This window comes from Ursus maritimus, unplaced genomic scaffold (assembly GCF_017311325.1).
Source record: "Ursus maritimus isolate PB19 unplaced genomic scaffold, ASM1731132v1 scaffold_23, whole genome shotgun sequence".
Classification (NCBI taxonomy): Eukaryota; Metazoa; Chordata; class Mammalia; order Carnivora; family Ursidae; genus Ursus; species Ursus maritimus.
In genome coordinates, this window is record NW_024424786.1 from 46,811,892 (window position 1) to 46,833,141 (window position 21,250).

Consider the following 21,250-nt stretch of genomic DNA (forward strand, 5'->3'; position numbering starts at 1 on the left):
GTGGAGAGACTCCAACCACCAGGCATCTGGGAAGGTCTCGCAGCACGAGCCAGAAACCAAAACAAACCTACAGAAAAGGAAATCAGAGCAAAGAGGCTATACAGAGGAGGAAACTCCACAGCAATGCGTATTCTTGCATAGAGAAAATACAGCTTAAAGAGCCAGATACCACCAAAAAAGGAGCACTTAAACAATAAGAAAGGTCTCAAATTATAAAAGTACTAGCAGAAAGTTTTAAAAGTTCAAAAGAAGGGCTAGAGGACAAAGTTGAAAGTCTCAGAAAATAGGGGCTCCTGGGTGGCTCAGTCATTAAGCGTCTGCCTTCGGCTCAGGGCGTGATCCGGGCGTTCTGGGAAGACCTGCCCAATTACTTACTATGACACCACCTCTTTCCCTGCCGTGCTAGGATCACCACCATTGGGTGATGAATGTCCATGCATATGACCCCCACACAACCCTCTGGCCTTGACCTCAGCTCCTCGCATGATCTGGTCCCCACCACAGCCTTCCCTCCAACAGTCATCCTCTTATCCATGCTCCACTGTAGGCGTCCTACCAGCCCCAACCTTTCAGTCCACTCAACCAGGTAAGCCAACTTTCTGACACCCATTAGCCACCCTGACCCCAGGAAATACGATTTCTTTCTCTTTCCCTCCCTCACTCCCTCTCTCTCTCTCTCTCCCCCACTTCCATCCTCACCCCCTTTTAGCCAGCTTCAACCCCATCACATACATTAAGTCCTGACCCTGTTTCTCCATCTGTGCACTTGCCTGGCAAAACCCTTCCCTGCTGAATCCAATTCTTGGCCAAATGGCACCACACACAGCCTGGAGAGTGTGCCTGGTGAAACCACACACCCAATCTCTGGGCTGGCCTCCAACATGAAGCCCAGGGCGGCCCTGCCCCTCTCTCCTAAATCGCCACCTCACAGCTTCCCCTCTACCCCCAACAGCCCCTCCCTCACTCCCCACACTGGCCGCCAGTAAACCTACTCCCTCCTGACAGCACTCAAGTAATCACTCACACCACCTCCCCCTGCTCCTCAGCTTTTCTCCACCCCTCTACCTTCTCCCTGGCCCTTCTTTCTCTTTCCCAGCAGCCTACAAACATGCTGTACCTCCCCCACCACCCAGGAGTCCTCACCTTCCTCACCTAGTTCAGAGCCTCCTAACCGCTCTGCCTGCTTCCCCGCCCCTCCTCTTCCCAATACCACAATCAGTAATTCTTCCCGAAGGTAAGTCCCTTCTCTGCCCACCGCAGTCTCCCCCCACACTGGCTCCACTCACTGAGGATGAAAGCCAGAGCTCTCAGAATAGCCTACGAGATCCCCATCATCTCCCTTGTCCCCTGCACCCAACTCTTACTCCAGCCATACTGTCCGCCAGCACTGCCGGGTATGCCTGACCCCCAACTGCACTATCTAAACTGAAATTCCCTTTTTCTGCTTTGTCTCCCCTTGATATACTATGCAATGCACTATGTATCTATATATTATACTTATGTCTACCTCACTAGAATGTAAGTAAGCCACATGAGGATATTCTTATTTATTTTGCTCACTGTGCAAAACTGCCACTCGGTGAACTGATTAACAAATGAATTAAACTTACAAAAAAATACTTTTTTGACCCACTGTGATAAGCAGAATACCACCATACCCCACCCCCCACCCCACAAAGATGCCCACACCCTTATACTAGGACCTTGTAGGATATCTTCCATGGCAAAAGGAACTCTGCAGATGTAATTAAGATAGGGGATTTATCCTGGATCCTGCAGATGGGCCCAATCTAATCACATGAGCCCTTAAAAGCAGAGAACTCTTTCTGCCTCGAGGCAAGAGGTGAGGGGGGGAGTCTCCATTTGCTGGAGGGGCCTCATGGGAGGCTTGAGGAGGAATGTGGGCAGGCTCTAGGAGGGGAGCCAGCAAGGAAAGGGGACCTCAGCCCCACGTTATAAGGACCGATTGGAAGCAGCTTCACCACCAGAGTCTCTAGAAAGGACACCCTGATTTCAACCTTGTGAGACTCTAGGCAGAGGACCCTGCTGAGCCAGGCTGTGCACGGCTTCCGTCTACAAACATGAGATAGCACAGGAGTGCAGGTCTGGGCTGCTAATCTGTGTTAACTTGTTGCAGCAGCAAGAGAGCACTAAGACACCCTCTGCATCCTGCAGTCACCATCTCATTTCTTTCCTCTTTACAGCAAAACTCCCCAAGGGCTGACACTCAACGTTTCCCAATTATTCTCCCTTAAACTACCCCATCCGGTTTACCTCTGCTCAGTCCATTCAAGTGACCCACCAGACTGCTTCCTCCTCACTGGCCTGTGCTCCTCCCACCTGAACATGTCTCTCCCCGACTGTTTCAAGTCCGCATGCATGGAGCTCCGGCCATCTTCCTAGAGAGCTGGGCCAGCGCTGTGCTTCGGAGAGAAGACTTGGAGCCAGGTAGCCTGAGTCTGAATCCCTGTTCTACCACTTCATAGGCACTCATGTGGCCTTGGGCTCGGGTTCCTCATTTATGAAACAGGGAGAACACAGCACCTACTGTAAAGAATTATCGTGACTATCAGATATGTAAATGAAGGTAGCGGGCTTGGAAGCACGCCAGGCACACAGCAAAGCTACAGGAGTGAGAGCTATGCTCTGATGATTTCCACTCACTCCCTCGGCGAGCTCCCAGTCTCATGGCTTTAAACAACACCTACAAGGAATGCCCCTGTATTTTTACCTCTAGCCCAGACCTCTTCTCTGAATTCCAGTCTTAGATATCCAACTGCAGATTAAACATCTCTCCCCAAAACCTAATGGTGATGAACAGGGACGTGATTTACCCTCCCACCTCAGGCAACTAAAAACCTAGACAAACAATAGTTTGCAGAAGCTGGACAACAGACTATGGACAAGCGTGATCACTGAGAGACAGAAAACAAACAAGATGAGCCTTACAACTGCTCCAGCTTACTGCTTGGGGAGGGGGAACCCAAACAGAGCCCTAAGGCCTCCCTAAAGTGAGGAGACAGACCAAGGAGGCTAGAATGTGCAGGGCAGAACACTGGAATAGAGCCTCCTGCAGGGAGAGTAGAGTGCCGGAGAGCTGCAGAGGGGTCCTGGCATCTCCGTCTCATTACCCATCTGCCCAAGCAAGACAGGATGATCTTGAGGCTGTGGAAAGAGCCACTGGAAAGAAGCCAGAGGGTAAACCATGGAAGGTAGCACAGGGCCAGCAAGCCAGAGGGGAACCTCATAAAACACAGGGCATGGAGCGGAGTTCTGGGAAGGAGCACGATCCCTCAAGAGTGGGGTGAAATCAGCTCCTGACTAAAGGCTGCCCTGGTCCCTCCTTGTAAGAATCAAGCAGTTTCCAGATGGCTCAGCTTCATCCCAGAGCAAAGCTCAAGGATATTTAAAGAAATACAACAATATTCAGGACTGACAAGGTGAAATTCACGATGTCTGGCATCCAATAAAAAATTACAGATATGCAGGGGGCCTGGGTGGCACAGTCAGTTAAGTGTCTGACTCTTGGTTTTAGCTCAGGTCATGATCTCAGGGTCTCGAGATGGAACCCCGCATCAAGATGGAACCCCACATCACATCAGACTCCCGGCTTAGCAGGGAGTCTGCTTAGGATTCTCTCTCCCTCTCACTCTGCCCGTCCCTACTCACACTCTCTCTCTCTCAAATAAATAATCTTTTTTTTTTTTTTAAGATTTTGTTTATTTATTTGAGAGAGAGGGAGAGAGCACACAAGCACAGGGAGGGGCAGACAGAGGGAGAAGCAGGCTCCCCACTGAGCACGGAGCCTGATGTGGGGCTCCACCCCAGGACCCTGGGATCATGACCTGAGCCAAAGGCAGACACTAACTGACTGAGCCACTCAGGCGCCCCAATAAATTAATCTCAAAAAAAAAAAAACAAGGGGGCGCCTGGGTGGCACAGCGGTTGGGCGTCTGCCTTCGGCTCAGGGCGTGATCCCGGCGTTCCGGGATCGAGTCCCACATCAGGCTCCTCCGCTGGGAGCCTGCTTCTTCCTCTCCCACTCCACCTGCTTGTGTTCCCTCTCTCGCTGGCTGTCTCTGTCTCTGTCTAATAAATAAATAAAATCTTTAAAAAAAAAAAAAACAAAAACAAAGAACAAAACAGGGGCACCTGGGTGGCTCAATCAGTTCGTGTTTGCCTTCGGCTCAGGTCACGATCCCAAGGTCCTGGGATCGAGCCCCACATTGGGCTCCCTGCTCGGTAGGAAGCCTGCTTCTCCCTCTCACACTCCCCTTGCTTATGTTCCCTCTCTCGTTGTCTCTCTCTGTCAAATAAATAAACAAAATCTTAAAAAAAAAAAAATACACGTTCTTCAAGCTACCTGACCAAACCACATTCTTTGACATTGAGAACCCTCTCCACTCTCTGTTCCTTTTCCCTAATTTATTTTTCTCCACAACAGATCAACAAAAAGATGAATGGATGGAGATAAATAGATACATGTTTTTCTCATTTATTTTGTCTGTCTATTCTCACAAGAATTTAAGTTCTGAAAGTATAGGAATTTTGTCCATTTGGTTAATCACTGAATCCCCAGTGCCTAGAATAGAATAATGCCTGGCACACGGCAGGCACTCAATAGATTTCTCAAATGAATGACCAAATGAATTGTACGATGACATCAGAAAACAGAATCCAGAAAGATAAATAAATTTTGAAATATATAGCTTCAAAATACACTTCACTCTTGGGGCTGCACCAAAGTTATAGCAAAAACAAGAACACTGTATGAAGAACTCTGTTTTCTTGACTACTTAATATTAAACAGATTTAAATTACATCTACAGCAAATACTGCATTAAAGAATATACATCAGACATCAGCACCCAACAGAAGAGCATTTCCTGTCCCTCTGTGACCAGCATCTGTGCAAGGGGCCCACACCTCCATCCCGTGGAAGACAATCTCAAAAAGGCCAGGCCTCAGGAACTGAACAACTTGGCACAAACAGACCGTCAGACAATCACCTTCCCGCCTCCATCTTCCTCCACATTCTCAGTGCTTGGGGAAGCTAGGTGTGCTACGTTATGGAAGGACAACTCTAATTGTGGTTAAATAATAAGGCAACAAAAGTTTTAAAAAGATAATTACATGAACAGAAGCTACAAGCCCATTAAAAGAAATAACTGAAGTTGTGAGGAATGTGTCCTATGGAAGAAAGGCCTATTGAAGACTTGTGGATGGAGGCATGTTTCCATATCCCCTGGAACAGTTCAGCATGAACTCAATCACAGAGGACTCTGATTCTCACAGGCACAACAAGGCTCAAACTCAGGTTCTGATCTGGATGTGCCATACCTGACGTTAAAAAAAAAAAAGTGGGAGGGCGCCTGGGTGGCTCAGTGGGTTAAGCGTCTGCCTTCAGCTCAGGTCATGATCCTGGAGTCCCGGTGGAGCCTGCTTCTCCCTCTCCCTCTGCCCCCCCCCGCCCCCGCTCATGAGCACTCTCACACTCTCTCTCTCTCGCTCACTCTCCCTCTCAAATAAATAAACTCTTAAAAAAAAAAAAAAAGCCACAGAACTATTTTTCAGTAGCAATAAATGCAATCCAAAAGTGTTCCAAAACTGGGGCGTCTGGGTGGCTCCGTTGGTGAAGCATCCGCCTTCAGCTCAGGTCACGACCCCAGAGTCCTGGGATCGAGCCCCACATCGGGCTCCCTGCTCAGCGGGGAGCCTGCTTCTCCCTCTGCTGCCTCTCCCCCTGCTTCTATACTTTCACTCTTTCTCTCTGATAAATAAATAAAATATTTTTTTAAAAAAGTGTTCCAAAATACTCATTTTCCTGCTCTATTTTTTCTATCAGTTGAATAGTCTTCTAAAACAGCATCATTGAGTATCCATTCTCAATGCCTTTTAAACTATATTAGAAACATGTAATTGCTCTCTCAACCACATCACATGAAGGCAGGCTGGTCACAAAAAAAGCAACACGCAAATCCCAATAGGGCACTGCCCCCCCTAAGGAGCTCCGAGTGCTTTAGGTACACGAAATAACTAATCCCCGTTACACTCTTGAGTTGCCACCAGAAGGGATTTTAAAGGCAAGGAAAACACCTTGTGATGCAAAACAAGACCAGGCAACCCTGCTTGGACGCTGATCTCCACACTTTTACCTGCCAACAGACAACAAATCCTGGGGCACATGACAAGGTAAATGGGAAACATCCAGAATACAAGGAATACCCAAAACCACCACAGCTCTCACTGGGTTCAAATTTGGGACACAAATGAAGACTCCAGACTCTACAGAACCACAATCTGCAAAGAAAAGGAAACAGTATCAGGATCTGACCCAAACCACCAGGCAAGAATTTTTGTTTCCATAAATGAACATATCCAGCAGGGTCATTCACTCAAGTCCCCATTTCCCAAGGCAGCAGAAAGCTGAGGGAGCTACGCAGGGCCAGAACCTAGCAAGGGAGTGGGTCTCAGCCTCTCTGCAAAGACCTTCTTCTCCTCGTGGGGCACATCACTGCCTCTCCAACCTGTTGCATCCCCCACTGACACAGATGACAAACTCCAAGGCCGGACCACAGGCCCCATCCCCCCTCCTAATGTGCCTCCTACCTTCCTACCTGGTGGCTCCCAACTCCTACAGAATTTTCCTGACTCTGCTTCCCACACTCTGATTTTTTTTTTAAGATTTTATTTATTTATTTGACAGAGAGACAGCCAGCGAGAGAGGGAACACAAGCAGGGGGAGTGGGAGAGGAAGAAGCAGGCTCCCAGCGGAGGGGCCTGATGCAGGGCTCGATCCCAGAACGCCGGGATCACGCCCTGAGCCGAAGGCAGATGCTTAATGACTGCGCCACCCAGGCGCCCCCCCACACTCTGATTATTAGGTGATTGTGGGCCACAGTCCTAATCCTCTTTGCCAACAATAGTGAAGGAGAAAGAACGAAGAGGTGGCAGGAAGTGATGTGTGAAGGCAGGCAGGAACCAGAGTGTCGCCACAAGTATAAACTGCATCTTGTGAGCAGTCACACACTTTGGGTGAGGCTAGGACTCACCTCTCCCTCTCTCCCTGCAACTCAACGTCCCCACACTCTTCTTGGTCTTCTTCCCAACTCAGTCCCCAGGGCACTATTTTAAAACAAGGCCACTTCCTCCTTGCCTGCTTCTTATCCCATGCACCCTGGTCGAACCCTTCTGGCCCTCTCCACCACGGAGTGCAAGAGCTAATCTTATCGCTCAGCCTCAGCTCCTACCTCTCTGTGGGAACTCCCACTTGAACCTATCGCCCCGAACTTCTCATAATCAAGTGGCACATACAACTTTTCATGACATTTCAACCATGTCAACTTTCACTGCAAAGTCAGTTATTTTGAAAAAGGCCAATGCCAGAATCAGTAAATGTAGTTTTATAATCTAAATCTTAGATATCACACGACCCAGTGAAAACTGTTCATTTCTATTTTCTAAAGAGTATCATTCATTTTGTTAAGGTGAGGACAAAATTATTTAATCTACTTCAAACTGCACTGGAGGATGAACTTTCTAACTCCCAAACTTGTGGTTTCTTTTTTTTTTTTTTTTAAAGATTTTATTTATTTATGTGACAGAGAGACAGCCAGCGAGAGAGGGAACACAGCAGGGGGAGTGGGAGAGGAAGAAGCAGGCTCCCAGCGGAGGAGCCTGATGTGGGACTCCATCCCGGAACGCCAGGATCACACCCCGATCCGAAGGCAGACGCTTTAAAGACTGCGCTACCCAGGCGCCCCTTATTTATTTATTTTTAAGAGAGAGAGAGCACAAGTAGGGGAAGCGGCAGGCAAAGAGAGAGGGAGAAGCAGGCTCCCCGCTGAGGCAGGGAACCCAATGTGGGACTCGATCCCAGAACCCTGAGATCATGACCTGAGCCAAAGGCAGAGGCTCAACCAACTGAGACACCCAGGTGTCCCATCAAATTTGTGGTTTCAATATCAAACCCCTGTGCTGGCCAAAATGAAGGAGGACAGGAAGGGTGCCATTCCTATGTATGTACCCTACATTCATTGCATCTCACTGGATCTAGGGAGGGAATGGACCAGACATGCTTTACCAAAAAAAAGAATATTCAACCAGGTCAAGGGTAAATATGAAACATTCCGAAGTCTGACTTAGAACTACCTTTTGTAGATGCCTGAGCACCTGGTGTTCCTCTACTACTCCATCTGCCCTCTAGGACCTCCCCACCTTGCTTTCAGGGCAAGGACTCATCTTGTCCACCCTACAACTGCTTATTCCTCTTATTCTGCATTCAAGAGTCCTGAATACAGGTCGTGCTCAATAAAGATGAATGCACTGGCGAGAACTTGGCTCCCCATTTGTCTGCAAACTCTTTAGGGGGGGGACAAGGACCACATGTTCTATTTCTCTGAACCCCACAAATTTCACATAACAGGCGCAGATGCCATCCCTTACCCAAAACCCGAGGCCCAATGTGTCCCAGAATCCAGAACTGCTCAGACTTTAGGGAGAAAGCAAAGCACACACTTGTGAACACTCACGCAGGAGGGAGACCATAGGGAGACCAGGCAAAGCCAGCACTTTTGCCAAATAAGTTCACCAAAGACTTACAAAAAGACTTTTCATCGTTTGGGGAGTCTACAAGCTTTGAAAGTTGAGCTAAGGAAAGATAGCCTCAGGCCCGAGAAATTCCAAGGTGCTCAGAGCCCCGCCCACTCAGGAGCTCACACCAGAGAGCCGCCTTCTCTAGGGGCGCCATCGCGCTGGAAGCCTCCCCTCCGCTCGGACTCCATTCGATTTTTTAAAAAGCCAAGGAAATGCTATTTAATCTCACAAAGACAGCCTTTCCAATAATTCTGCAGCTACAAAATCCTGACATATATTGTTGCCAAAACAACAGAGTAAAAATTTTAAGAGAAAAGAGAAGGAATGCTAAGTATCTGGCATGAGAATATACTTATCACCAGGACACTTCAACTTGTCATAAAAGAAACAGTGATCCCCACCCCCTTCAGAGGAGCCAGAAAGGAAACAGGGAAGAATACACAGGTATTTCCTCGAAGCAGTAACCACCAACCTTGGCAGAAAAATTCAACCTGGATCAAAGACTTCCTTCCTCCTCCAGCACAGTGGTGCGTCCCTCCCTTTGCGCTCCGTCACACACTTCCTAAATCCGTTTCTAAAGAATATAAGTTATGCAGAAGAGCACAAAAGAAAAAATGCAAGAAGAGCATTTTTTCAAAAAGTCAGCATTCTTTAAATGTCCAGTCAAGACTAAAATGAACATTAATTTTTTTAAGAACTTGAAAAGTTAAAAAGCAGACTGACAAACTCTGATTCTGACCTTTACTATTACTCAGGAAAATCAAGTACCAGCTTTATGTTTAATTTCCTACACTGACACTTAAGCTGAACTTAAATTTTTATGTTCAGTTTCTCCACGTCCAATTTATGACTCATAACAAATGGAATTTTATGAACAAATACGTGTTTTAAACTTCAGTCATGCTAAAATGTAAAGCAAAGGGATGTCCAATTTCAACAAAGTTAACAGAAACGGAAAGGACAAAGTTTTGTGACCAACACAATGAGCAGAGCACTGATACCTACTCTACTAGCTTATCACTGCACCTGCAGCCAAATTGCATGCTTTCTCCAAGAACATGGGAAATTTGTTTTTTGCCAAATAGCTAATTACATCTCTCCTCTTGTTTCCCTTCATTTGAGTGAGTGCCTGGAAGGATTAAATAAAATGCCTCCAAGCACAATGGAAGTGTCTTAACTCATCTGCACAGGCCCAGCCCCTGGGACCTCGTGCATGGAGGAATAAATGGCAATTTCCTGCCCACTGGCAACATGACTGGTCTCACAAGAATGAACACCTAGACCTATCACTTCTCTTTCATTGCAGTCTTGATTACTTTGCAGTCAATTCCGAGTCTGACAACATTTTCAGCAGTGTTTTATATTCTCAACACTGATGTAGTGCTGACATGTCAATGGCAATGCATAAAGACATGCATTAATTAAGTTATATAAGACTGCCAATAAAGCACACGTGTAAACAAAAGTTCCAAAATAACTGAAGAGCAAATAACTATTATTTTCCCAATTTCAGCAGTTCTTTCATTTTCTTTAAATTCATCACTTGAGGGACGCCTGGGCGCCTCAGTCGGTTGAGGGTCTGACTGTTGGTTTCGGCTCAGGTCATGTCAGCACCGCGCTGGGTGTGGAGCCTGCTTGAGATTCTCCCTCTCCCTCTTCCCGTCACCCCTCCTGCTTGTGTGTGCACGTGCATGCACACAAGCACACGCATGTGCGTGCGTGCTCTCTCTCTCAGATAAATAAAATTTTTTTTAAAAAATCCATCGCTTGGATATGATAACAATTAATGCAACAGCCTGGATAGACCTCAAGGGGATTGTGCGGAGTGAGAAAAGGCAATCTTGACAAGTCACATACTGTACAATCCCATTCACACAACATCCTTGAGATGTTATGTAGAGACAGCGAACAGACTAGTAACTAGGGGTGGGTAGATGGGCCATACGGGGTAACACAAGGGGGCTTTGTGACGAAACTCTGTACCTTGATTAATTGGATTACACAAAGCTACATGTGATAAAAGTACAAAGACCTACATACACGCACACACACCAGTGTTAGGCAAAACTGATAAAATGTGAATACGCCCTGTGGAATGTACCAATGTCAGTTTCCTGGTGTTGAAATTGTACTGTTATGCAAGAAATCCCCCTTTGAAGAGGTGGGGTGAAGGGTGCTGAGACCTCCCTGTCCATTTCTCTGCAACTTCTTACGAGTCTGTATTTATTTCAAAACAAAGAATTATTTAAAAAATGGGACTAAATAAAAGGATTAGGATTTTTTAAATACCAATTTAAAAAAAGAAAGAAACAGTTCACTAACTCCCACACACTGAACTCACATTAGCCAAATTCAGTGGGCCTGGGTTGAAGTTAATCAAAAAGGATCAAGTTAATTTTATGAGGCACTGAATTACTTTGCTACCTGAGCCACAAAAACTACAGGCTTGAGGAAGACCTCATGTCAGGAGCACCTTATCAAATCCTGGAGCAAATTCGCTGTTGCCTGTGCTAAGAGGAGTAACATTCCCAGCCAGTCATCTGAAGTGAACAACTTACAGGAAGGGGCAAAGAGATGCAGAGCCCACTCTTGAAGGCCTTAAAGAGGGAAATTTAAGAAACTAGTTCAGGAAGGTAAAAGACAGCTGCAATTTTAGAGTTGAACTTTAGTGATACTCTACCTCAAAATCCACCCCTCTCCATCAGCTGAGAAACCTGAAGCTCAGTGGCCACCGGCTTTGGGTCGTGAAGCAAGTGAGAGGCAGTCAGGGTCCAGACCCTTGCTGCCAGCTCAGTGCCCTCCCTACACAGAGCCTGGCTACATCCATCACACTCACAAGAAACTATCAAGCACACAAAATCAGAGGTGGGCAGGGAAAAGGGGACGCAGGGACCCCTCTCCCTGCCCCACAGGGGTTAAGATCAGACCAGCTCTGGCCAGAGTTAGCTTTCTGACCCCATCTGCAGCCAGAGCCCACAGGTGCTTAGAACGTTAATTCCCTGCTGCTCCACGCACATCTTGGCCCCCTACCTGCAGTGCCCTCTAGACAAAATCATCTTCTACTGAAGTCCTCTCCGGCTCACTCGTCTATTCATTTACTGGGCACATGTCTCATGCCAGACTCTGTGCAGGCAGCAGAGGAGTGACATGACAAACAAGACAGACGTGGTGCCCACCTCACGGGGCTTACAGTGTAGTGGGGGCACAGCACCACAAACCCACGACACTGCTCTGAAGGAGAAGTGCAGCACTATGACTGACAAAACAAAGGGTAAGGACACAGCGAGGTCAGAAAGGTGTTTCTGAGCAAGGGGCCCTAATAAACAGAGACCTGACCCCAAGAAGGATGAGGCACCCCTTCCTCCTTAAGCTCCTTCGGGGGAGAGACTGTCTTTTTTGTTGGTGTGTATCAGTGGCCCTCAACCAGAGAAAACTTTGCCTAATAGGGCATGTCTGGACGTATTTTTTTGGTTGTCACAACAGAGGCGTCTAGTTGTATAGACAGGGATGCTGCTATCCACCACCGCTGGACAGCTCCATACAACAAATGATTGGCCCCCATCTCAACAGTGTGAGGGTGGAAAAAGTCTGCTCTACCGTCAGTCAACAAGTATCTGCCAAGTCCTCGGTACATGGCAGGCACCTACCTTCCACTCGAATGCAAATCTAGCACAGGACACATGTCTAACAAGCAGGTGACTGGCTGTCCAAGAAAATGGGTTTCAATCTCAATGTCTTTCTTGCCCACTGCATTTTCCTTCCAAAATGGAAGGACTGACATCACTCCTAATTTGAGGCTGCTAACCCTTCAGCCAAGGGTTCCCTTGCAGTAGTAGCAAACACTTAGCATTCTGATTATGAGTGTTACAGTCTTGCAAATCACATTAAATAGCAAAGGAAGGAAAAGAAAAAGAATACTGCCTACTTGTAAAAGCTCCGATCTGAGAGTGTTATCACATGGATTTCTCGGTTTCTCGCACAATGAGGGAGAGGGACAGAAGATCTAAGCTTCCACGGTCTGGGGGAGAACCAGGCTGGCATTCAGGTCCTCTAGTCTAAGGAGGTGAGGGGTTCAAGGGAAGGCTCAACACAACAGCATCTACCAGCAGGTGACGTTACATTCTTCAAAATATACATTAAACTTCAGGTAATAAAAATCAGTCAACTAACTATCTGGTGGATAACAAAAAATAAAATAAAACGCACCAGATGGGAAACTGGTTTTGTGTTTAATTTCTTTAATAAAATAAAAAGGACATTCTCTGAACACTGTAGCTTCTCTACAGACCAAAGCCAGTTATTGGTGGACCAGTGGTGCCCCCACCAGCCTCCTGGCCTGACTCCCTTCTGGTGTGGATTTTTTCCACTGTGAGGGGACACCCATGTCCCTGAGAATGCACACAGCAGCCAGAGCAGCCACGCCAAAGCCATCCCACCCTCTACTGCCCCGGTGTCTGGATTCCCTTGGGGAATGAGTCATTTTAGTCAGGACGTAATAAGCCACCAGAACCCGGGCAGAGCTGCTTCCCAGGCAAGACACTGTTTCGCTGTTCCCACTCCCAAAGTGAAAATCCATCCTATTTTGGAAAACGCTGGGTTAAATGCTCCATTACTAGAAAGACGAGCAGACTGCTCGAGATGACATCATGCTGGGGGTTCGCCGGAACCCGGTCGACGATGCCACAGCCCTCCACACGGGTGGAGAACACCGCCCGCCCTGCACTCTGCACCCTGCACCCCGCAACCCTTGCCCCACTGCCCCCTGACCCGCAGGACCCAGTCCGAGCCCCCGACCCTGGCTCCCAGAGGCCTGAGTGCCCCTCACCCACCCTGTAGGTCCCTGCGCCCCCTGACCTCTGCCCTCTGAGTCCGCACCCAGACCCCCGCCCGGCACCCCCACACCCCAAGCCTACGTCCCCGGACCCCCGCCCTCTAGGTCCCCAACCGGGACCTTCGCACCCCCTGCCTGAACCCCTGCCCTCTGGGTCCGCACCCCGAACCTACGCCCCCGAGACCCCCACCCCGCACTCCGGCCTGCACCCCTGAACCCCCGCCCTCTAGGTCCGCACCCGGGACCCCGCCCCGCGCCCCCTGACCCCTGCCCTCCGGGTCTGCACCCGGGACCCCGCCCCGCACGCCCGCACCCCGGGCCTGAGCCCCTGGACCGCCGCCCCCAGGTCCGCACCGGGATCCCCGCCGCGCACCCCCGCCCCTCGCAGGCCGGGTCCCCCGCCGCGGCCACTCACAGTTGCGGATGTCGGAGATGAAGACCGCCAGACCCCGCATCCCGTCCCCCTTCGACACGGCCGGCATCTTCGGGCCCCGGGGAGCGGCCTGGGCTGGCGGGCCCGGAGGAGGAGCGGGGAGCGGATCGCTGCCGCCTCTGGAACCGTCTCAGCCGGAGCCGCCTCAGGCTCAGAGCGCCGCTTTCAGGGCCGCCGCCGCCGCGCGCGCGCACGCACACACGCTCGCTGTCACGTGCACGCGCACGCTCGCTCGCGGGGCGGGGACGAGCACGTCGAGCGCGGGCGCGTACAGGCAGACGCGAGGACGCCCCCTGCAGGCACACGCGCCTGCCGGGCCGCCGTGGGACCCTTGCGTTCGCGTCCCCGAGCTCCCCACGACCCTGCCCAGCCTCTCCCCCCACGGCCTTGACCCAGCCCAGGTTCTGGAGTAGCTTGCTGCCCACCGTGGGGGGCCCTGAGGGTCTGCTGCACATCACCCGCTGTCCAGAGCCACCAGACCCTTCCTTAACAAAGAGGGGCATTGAGGCCTGAAGAGAAAGGACTGTCACCCCCCACCTCAGGACAGCACCAGCTGACCACACTTCGATCCCTCAATGCCCAACCAGGGCCCTTTGCCGTTATGCCCACTGCCCGTATGAGTCAACCTCCTGGGTGCACAGCAAAGGCCTTGGCAGGGCAGGGACACCCCCCCCCCCCCCCAGGGAGTCTGTTCTGAGAGCAGGTGGCCCTGCTGAGCTCGCCTTTGTGAAGCCAGATGGCTTTGAAAAGGAAGCTTCCTCCTTATGCGGAGATGGGGTTATCTGCCCCCCCTCCCCTGTACCTGGTACTGGCCCAGACCCACAAAAGAGACCTCGTCCCACCCTGGCTCACTTCCTCAGCTCCCAGCAAGAGGTCAGGCCAGGCTGGACCCTGGCCAGGAAGAGGAAGGGGCGGAGCCCCTCCCACAAACCAGGCATCCCACCCAGGCTCCAGAACTCCAAGACCCACTGGGGGAAACCGGAACTGTGGAGGCTGGAATCCTTATAAAGCAGCAATTTCACCATCTTCTCAGACCTTCTGAAGGGCTGGGCCAGCAGAGGGCTTCCTGGAGGAGGGGAGATCCCCAGGGAACACATCCCCAGGCCTACAGAAAACCCTACCATGGCCAAGCCAGGGGACTCAGACAAGCAGACCCTGACTCACCCCCAGCAGCCACTCACAGGACGGGACAATGCGCAAAGGCTGCAGGGGCCCATGTGGGGCACGGACAGAGTGCCAGCTCAGCCCAAGGTGGAGGGCTGCTCTGAGGAGGGGCTTGGAGCTGGACAGACATCCCACCCCCTTTCAGGGCTGATTCTGAGCCTCCCAAGCCTCCTGGCATTCCCCAAAGTATGTGTGTGCTTGGGGAGGGGATCCCAGAGCCTGATGAGATACACAGGCAGCCATGAGAAAGACCCCACACTTTCTGCCAGCTCCCACACCTCGTCAGACACACAAGCCCTCAGGTCATTATTATAGTCAGACTTCGGGCCTGAGTCCACTCAGCCCTCCCTAACCACGGTCTCTCCTCAGCAAGGGATAGTCCAGCTTTATGAGTATGAAGTGCTTGGAAACTGTTTCATTTCTTAAGTTGTGTGAATTGGACGTCTGTCACATTTTAGCCACTTGTGGTCACAACTGTGTTTCCAGGGGCAAGGGTAGAGCTGAGAGTCTCTTTCCAGCATCCCTGGCCGCTGGGAAGTAAGAACACAAGCCCACCACTGGCATCATGAAGGAGAAAACAAGAGCTGGGGAGCCCAGAGCCTACAGCATGGCCACAGTGTCTGGGGGCATCCTGCAGCATTAGGTGGCTGTCCTGCCTCCTTCCCAGACCTGAGCCTGCCCAGCCCTCCGGTCACTTTTGCAAGTGATGTTTCCCATAATCTCTGGAGTGGGTTGCAGACAATGACCCGTCCAGAAAATTGGGGTTGGTGGCCTGGTCCAGACATAGCTAGAGGCCCTGAGCAGGGTACAGGGACAGATATGGGGCAGTCCTGGGCATCTGGTTGCCAGGAATGACATGCTTGGGGAAGGCCAGGCTCTGGGAACCAAGCATGTCCGCTGCCACAGACAACAGCTGAGCATAAGGAATTCAAGAACTCTGTGGAAGGCTGGTGTTTTGAATGAAACAGACCAACTAGAGAGGGAAAGTAATGGGCTCAAACACCTGACTGCTCTTCTTGAGGTGGCAGGAAGCTGTCCATGTCTGGGGAGCTCATTTTTTACAGCCATCAAGCTGAGCCCAAAGCCACACAGCTGGATTTGGGTTGTTGCAAAACAAACACAGAAGTTGAACCTACGACCTCCCCAAATTTGTGGGAGAGCAGGAGCGCTGGTGTGGCACATGTAGTGTCCAGAGAACTGGACCGGAGTAAATGGCATAAGCTGGGGACCCCCGCCCCTCCTTGCCAAAAGCCCCCCTGCCAGCCTCCACAGCCCCTCTCCCCTCATTGGATGAAGTTGTCCCCGCCCTTGAAGATGCTCTAATGACATCCCTTGAAGGAGTTACTTTGTAAGAGAAAAGTCTGTTTCCCTCAAAGCCCCCTGGCCGGCCCCCACCCCTTGAGACCTGGGAGAGTCAGGTCCCCAACATAAAGCCGCACACCTATGGGGAAGGCTTAGCCACCAGGAGAACAGAGAACCACGGGAAGTTAGGTTTACGCCAGCAGAACTCTGCAGAACGTGTGTGGGATGAATTCTGAGAGAGTGGACCTGTCCCATGGGGCACCCAGTGATCTGGGTCAGCTGAGCCCACGTGAGCAGCCGACAGCCTGAAAGCTACACTCTGGGGGCCCATGTTAAAACAGGGTTGAGATGCCAGAAATTCTGGGTTATAACCCGGGGAAAGTAATGCAGACATGTCTTCTCTCCCAGTTCTACAAGCTAGAAGTCAAGGTGTGGGCCCGGCTGGTGCCTCCTGATTCCGTGGACGAGGATCTTCTCCCTGTGTCTCCTCACAAGGCTTTCCCTCTGTGCTCCTCTTTCTTTCTCTGTCCTAATTTCCCCTTTGCACAAGGACACCAGTCACGCTGAATAAGGGGTCTGCCCTACACCGGTATGAACTCAATTACATGGGAAGTGACCCAAGTGAGGTCACATTCCGAGGGACTCCAACATGTGAACTTTTAGGGGACATGGTTCGCCCCATAACAGATGGTAATGTGAGCACATGTAAGGGCAGGATTTTGAGTCTGTGCCCCCTTTCCCATCCTTGCTGCTTGGAACATGGTTTTGATAGCTGGAGCTCCATCTCAGATGGTGACAATGGTCCCTCCACTCGCCACTGCGCCAGTCCTCAAACCTCCCGTGTTTACGTTACCGCCACCGTGACTGGGGGCTCTGCTGCATCCAACCAAATCAAGATCCTAGTTAACAGCTATCCCCACGCCTGAGGGCTCGGTGTCATTGAAGTTTCTGGGGCTGCAGAGGCCTGAGGCTTGTCTAGATGCCAGCCATCCTGCCCTCCCGTGTGTCTTCAAGACCACCTCACCTCCACTCCCCGGGGAGCTCAAAGGGCTCAAGGAGCATTGTCAATCATCAGTAAACAGCCACAGAAGCCATGCCGCTGGTGACACCAACCAGGTGACGGGGTGAAGGAGACATCTATGAAAATCCAGCTGTCCCGACAGGATGCTGCCAGATCAGGCTTCCTGTTCCCCCCCAGAGTAGGAATCCATGACCTTCAGTTTCCCTAAGTTACCTGTGGAAAAACACACCCTTTGACCTTTTTTTTTTTTTTTTAAGATTTATTTGTTTATTTTAGAGACCGAGAGAGATGCACAAGTGGGAGGGGCAGGGAGAGGGAGAGAGAATCTCAAGCAGCCCCAACTCTCCTTGAGCACAGAGCTTGACACGGGGCTTGAACTCATGACCCTGACACCATGACCTGAGCTGGAACCGAGAGTTGGATGCCCAACTGACTGAGCCACGCAGGCTCCCCACCCTGTGACTTTAAAGGCCAAACCAGCCATGCCAGCAGCCAGCCAGCTGTCTATCACCACATGGTGTTGGGCGTTTTGTGGCAAGGGCATCCATCCAGGCCAATATTCACCCAGCAAGTGTGAGCCGATGGAGTATATGTCCATGCTAAGATCGGTCTGGGAAAAGCAGCATCAGGAAAGAAAACATGCCCCCAGCATCAGTTCAGGCCTTCCTGCGATACCGCATTAGGGTCCTGGGCAGCTGTAACAAACGACCACAAACCAGAGCCTTAAAACAAGAGAAATGGATTCTCTCCCAGCTGTGGAATCCAGAAGTCAAAGATGAAGGGGTCAGTCAGCAGAGGGTCCCCCTGGAGGCTCTGGGGGAGACTCTGTCCTTGCCTCTCTTCTAGCTATTGGTGGCTGCCGGCATCCTTGGCTCAGGGCTATGTAACCCCAACCGTGCCACCGTCATCTGGAGGTCTCCTCCCCTGTGTCTGTGTGTCTCAAATCTCCCTCTTTTCTCTTAGGAGCATTCCCATCACTGGATTTGAGGCTAACCCTAAATCCAAGATGATCTCATCCTAAGATCCTTAATCACATCTTCAGAGACCCTATTTCCAAACAAGGTCACCTTCACTAGTTCTGGGCTTTGGGATGTGGACAACTTTCTGGGGTCCACCATTTGCCCCCCTGCCCCACCAAAAAATTCTGCCCGTTTGATTTCATCAGACACACCCTGCCCCTCCCTCTGGTACAGGGGCATTTTAAGATTGGTTGTAGGGATGATGAGAGGCATAAAACCAAGCACTGATGCCACAAACCACACAGTCCTATGCAGGGCCACCCACCCATTGAGGACACCTGCCTTGGGGTCTATTACCTGCCTTGTCTCTGATTGGACACCTACACACCTGAGGCACATGATACCCAGCTCACAGCCCCCACCCTGGCCAAGGCCAGATGGGCTGGCAGGGGCTCACTCGTGAGACACAGACAGAAAATCTGCTGTGCTGGCTCCAGAGCTAAATCTGAAAGCTTCCACTGCACGTGAGTATGCCCCACTCCTTCCTTCTTGCTCTTTGCTTATTCCAGCACCCAGGGAGGATGTCTCCATCCATGAGCAGGGGAGGGCTCAGCAGCAGGAAATCCTGACATGTGTCCCTCTTCCTGGGCTTCCGGCCTCATAACAGGAATGTTTTGAGGTTCAGGAGTGGTAGTACACAGTCAGTGATAGTGGCCTGGGCCCTGCCCTTGGGGCAACCGCTGGCTGAGGCCTCCCCCAGTTAAAATAGGACGAGTCACGGGTTGCCCCTGCTGGGAAGAGCTTGTCTTGTGCTGACTTGGCAAATGAGGAGAGGCCCAGGGCCACTTGCAAGATGAGGACACCCCGCCCTCACCCCACCCTCACCACACCCCAGGAACATACACGCCTAGCCCCCAGAAGTCCAACAGCCACCAGGCACCTCCAACAACCAGGTGCAAGTACTCTTGGTGTGTGTAATGAGCTCCCCATAGTTACTTAGGGACTTATTTCTTTTTTTTTTTTAAGTAATCTCTACGCCCGACATGGGGCTTGAACTCATGACCCTGAGAACAAGAGCCATTTGTTCTGCGGACTGAGTCAGTCAAGTACCTCACTTAGGGACAATTTTGAAGTTGTCCCAGAGGGGGCAGCCTCAGGTTAGGGATGCACAGCTGGCCAAGTGCACTTGGGGTGGGGTGCTCTGGCTCAGAAGAAGAGGATGGGGAGTCAGAAGATGAGGGGTCATCAGTTGGCTCTGGCTCTGAGGGGAGTCAGAAGATGGGGGGGTCATTCAGTTGGCAGCAGGAGGGCTTGTTTCTGCAGTCCCCCTTGCTCCACGTGGGCATATATCTGCCCTCTTCTGTCCTCCTGTTCCCACTACAGACAAGGAGGAGGACAATGTGAGGGTGGGCCAGACCTGGGCTTGAAATTCAGAGCCTGAACCACTGCCTGGGTACCCTACACCCAGCCCAGGTAGGGTGGGCTGCCTCAAAGGCAAGAGGGCCAGGAATGGAGCCTGGGCACTGGGTTTAGGGACTGGGCAAGGGGGTTATACTCCAATTAACATTAAATTTAAATAATTAGGATTTGATTTATTGAAGTTACAAATTCAAAACTGAACTTTTAAACCCGTTAAGTTCAGTTTCATAAACACTGTTATTCCCTTTATAAGCCTAGCAGATTTATGGTTATTTTCCAGGGGCCTCTCAAAATATTTGGTCTATCTACAAATTCAGCACATTAAGCATTTTCAACATTTCAAACTGAATTTATAAATTCAATTCTCTTATTTTCTTTTTAAGTGCTTTGGCTTGTCTGAATTGACAACTAAATCTTGGGTGCTTCAAGAATTCATATATTCGGGGGTGCCTGGGTGGCTCAGTCGTTAAGCATCTGCCTTCAGCTCAGGGCGTGATCCCAGAGTCCTGGGATCAAGCCCTGCGTCGGGCTCCCTGATCTGCTGGGAGGCTGCTTCTTCCTCTCCCACTCCCCCTGCTTGTGTTCCCTCTCTCGCTGGCTGTCTCTCTCTCTGACAAATAAATAAATAAAATCTTAAAAAAAAAAAAAAAGAATGCGTATATTCAATAGATTAAAATTTTGAATGTGGTGAACCCCAAGTAGTCTCAAATGTTCCTGAAACATGAAATACCAAACGCGTTCAGGTTTCACTTACTCTGTAGGCACTAACACTCTGGTTCTGATTCTCTTAGACCATTCTACACATCACACTAAACCTTACTGTGGCTGAAAGTTGTGTACCCATTTGAAAAAGTCAGTTTTCCATCCAAGTTCTAGGGCCGTTTGGCATCCACCAGCGGGGAGCCTGACACCCCAGAACCCTACCCAGTGGGGTTTTGCACTGCCCCTCCTTCCTGCCTGCTCTTGGGTTTTGGGCAATGCTGGCTCAGAGTGAACCCCAAGTGGACTTTGCCGTTCTTCAGCTCTGAAGACCTCTGAACTCAACAGGAGCTCATTTAGTCACTGAATGACGACTGCATGCCTTTCTCACTAGACCTTTGATACTGCTGGGGTCTCCTTAGCATTCCTAGGACTGAGCAGCTACCTGGGCACCTAGCAGAGCTGACTGGGGTCCTCTCCAGAGCTCTGCTTGACCTGGAGTCACTACCCCAAGGGTCAGGCCTCAGGGCTGAGCTGGGTGCCAGGAACACAGAGCTGCCAATGACAGTCGGCACACACAGCAGGCTCCGGCCCTCTCTGGGAAGACTGTGGAGGGTCAGCTGGCAGGAATTATGGGGAAGAGAAAGAAGGAAACATGACTAGGAAGAGAGAGAACGAAGTTCAGTTCAGAAAGACGCCTCCCAAGTAGCAGAAATGGGGAAACAAGCCAGGCAGTGTGTCCTGGGGCTGGAGGGGCAGCGACGGGGTGGGGACGGCTGTGTGGTTTTCTGCAGGAAACTGCTGGGAGCAGCTAGGGATGGCGGGGG

At 50.6% G+C, this 21,250-nt stretch overlaps 1 protein-coding gene across 5 annotated transcripts in view; it reads right to left on the reverse strand.

Moving 5' to 3' along the window:
- The window catches only part of AP2A2 (adaptor related protein complex 2 subunit alpha 2), an 84,228-nt gene extending 70,183 nt beyond the window's left edge, over positions 1-14,045 (reverse strand). For 2 of the 5 annotated variants that reach the window (XM_040639694.1, XM_040639692.1), the window contains exon 1: positions 13,842-14,042. In XM_040639694.1, coding sequence (XP_040495628.1) covers positions 13,842-13,908 — 67 coding nt within the window. In that variant the 5' untranslated portion in view covers positions 13,909-14,042. Of the gene's footprint in view, positions 1-13,841 lie in introns of all 5 variants that reach the window. The other 3 variants (XM_040639691.1, XM_040639690.1, XM_040639693.1) reach the window with 2 other exon arrangements.
- Positions 14,046-21,250: the final 7,205 nt, after the last annotated feature.